The following is a 1091-nucleotide window of genomic DNA, read 5'->3' as shown; positions in this document are numbered from 1 at the left end:
GTCAGTGGGGTCCCCCAAAACTCCCAGCCCCCCAAAATACCCCCCCAAGCCCTTCACTCACATCTTGGCAAAGCCCCCCAAGCAGTTCTGCAGGAGGTAGGTCAGCCTGCTGTTGCAACAGGGGACATGGGGCTCCTGTAGGGACCCTGGCAGTTAAGGGGGGGGCCCTGAGCACCCCCACAAATCCAGGGGCCTCCCCATACCTTTTTGGCAAGGGCCATGATGACTTGCCCCAGGGTAGAGAAGCTGGCATTGATGGCCTGCGTCTCGTGCAGCTGCTCCCCTGCCAACAGCAACTCATCCAGCTGTTCACTGCCTGCCAGGTCCACCAGGCTCAGCACCGCTGTGGGGGGAGAGGAGGGTCACCCCAAAAACAGGGGGCCCAAAAAGGGCTCACCCCAAACCTGTGGTCCAAAAAGGGGGGCCCCAAAAAGGCTGACCCTAAACTGGTGACGCCAAACCTGTGACCCAGAAAGTGGGACCCCAAAAGGGCTCACCCCAAACTGATGGCCCCAAAAGGGGAACGCCAAAAAGACTTACCCCAAACCCATGGCCCTGAAAGGTGGGCCCCCCCAAAGGCTCACCCCAACTAGTAGCCCCAAACCCGTGGGCCCCAAAAAGTGCTCACCCCAAACCAGTGGCCCCAAACCTGTGGCCTGAGAAGGGGGACCTCAAAAGGGCTCACCCCAAATTTGGAGCCCCAAATGCAGGGCCCCAAAACGGCTCACTCCAGAAGGGGGGTCTCAAAAAGTGCTCACCCCAAACGAGTGGCCACAAACTCATGACCCTGAAAAGGATTGCCCCAAACTGGTGGCCCCAAAAGGAGGGCCCTGAACCCATGGCCCCAAAAGGTTCACCCCAAATCCATGGCCTTGAAAGCCCCTAAAAGGCTCACCCCAAGAGGAAGAACCCAAAAAGGGCTCGCCCCAAACCAGTGACTCCAAATCCATGGCCCTAAATGAGGGGCCCAAGAGGGCTCACCCCAAACTGGTGGCCCTGAACCCATGGCCCCAAACCAGTGGCCCCTAAAGGCTCACCCCAAACCAGGGGGGGTACCTACCCTAAAAGCTCACGCCAAACCACAGGCCCCT

General features: G+C 59.4%; 1 protein-coding gene across 1 annotated transcript in view; it reads right to left on the bottom strand.

Annotated features, from left to right (window-relative positions):
- Positions 1 to 57: 57 nt before the first annotated feature.
- Positions 58 to 1091, bottom strand: part of KIFC1 (kinesin family member C1) — a gene marked incomplete at its 5' end in the record, with an annotated part of 2881 nt that continues 1847 nt past the window's right edge. Inside the window, 2 exon segments of the mRNA XM_009573861.1 lie at positions 58 to 135; positions 204 to 343. Coding sequence (XP_009572156.1) covers positions 58 to 135; positions 204 to 343 — 218 coding nt within the window.

This window comes from Fulmarus glacialis, unplaced genomic scaffold (assembly GCF_000690835.1).
Source record: "Fulmarus glacialis isolate BGI_N327 unplaced genomic scaffold, ASM69083v1 scaffold17023, whole genome shotgun sequence".
In the NCBI taxonomy this organism is placed as follows: Eukaryota; Metazoa; Chordata; class Aves; order Procellariiformes; family Procellariidae; genus Fulmarus; species Fulmarus glacialis.
This window is presented reverse-complemented; position numbering and strand designations above follow the sequence as displayed.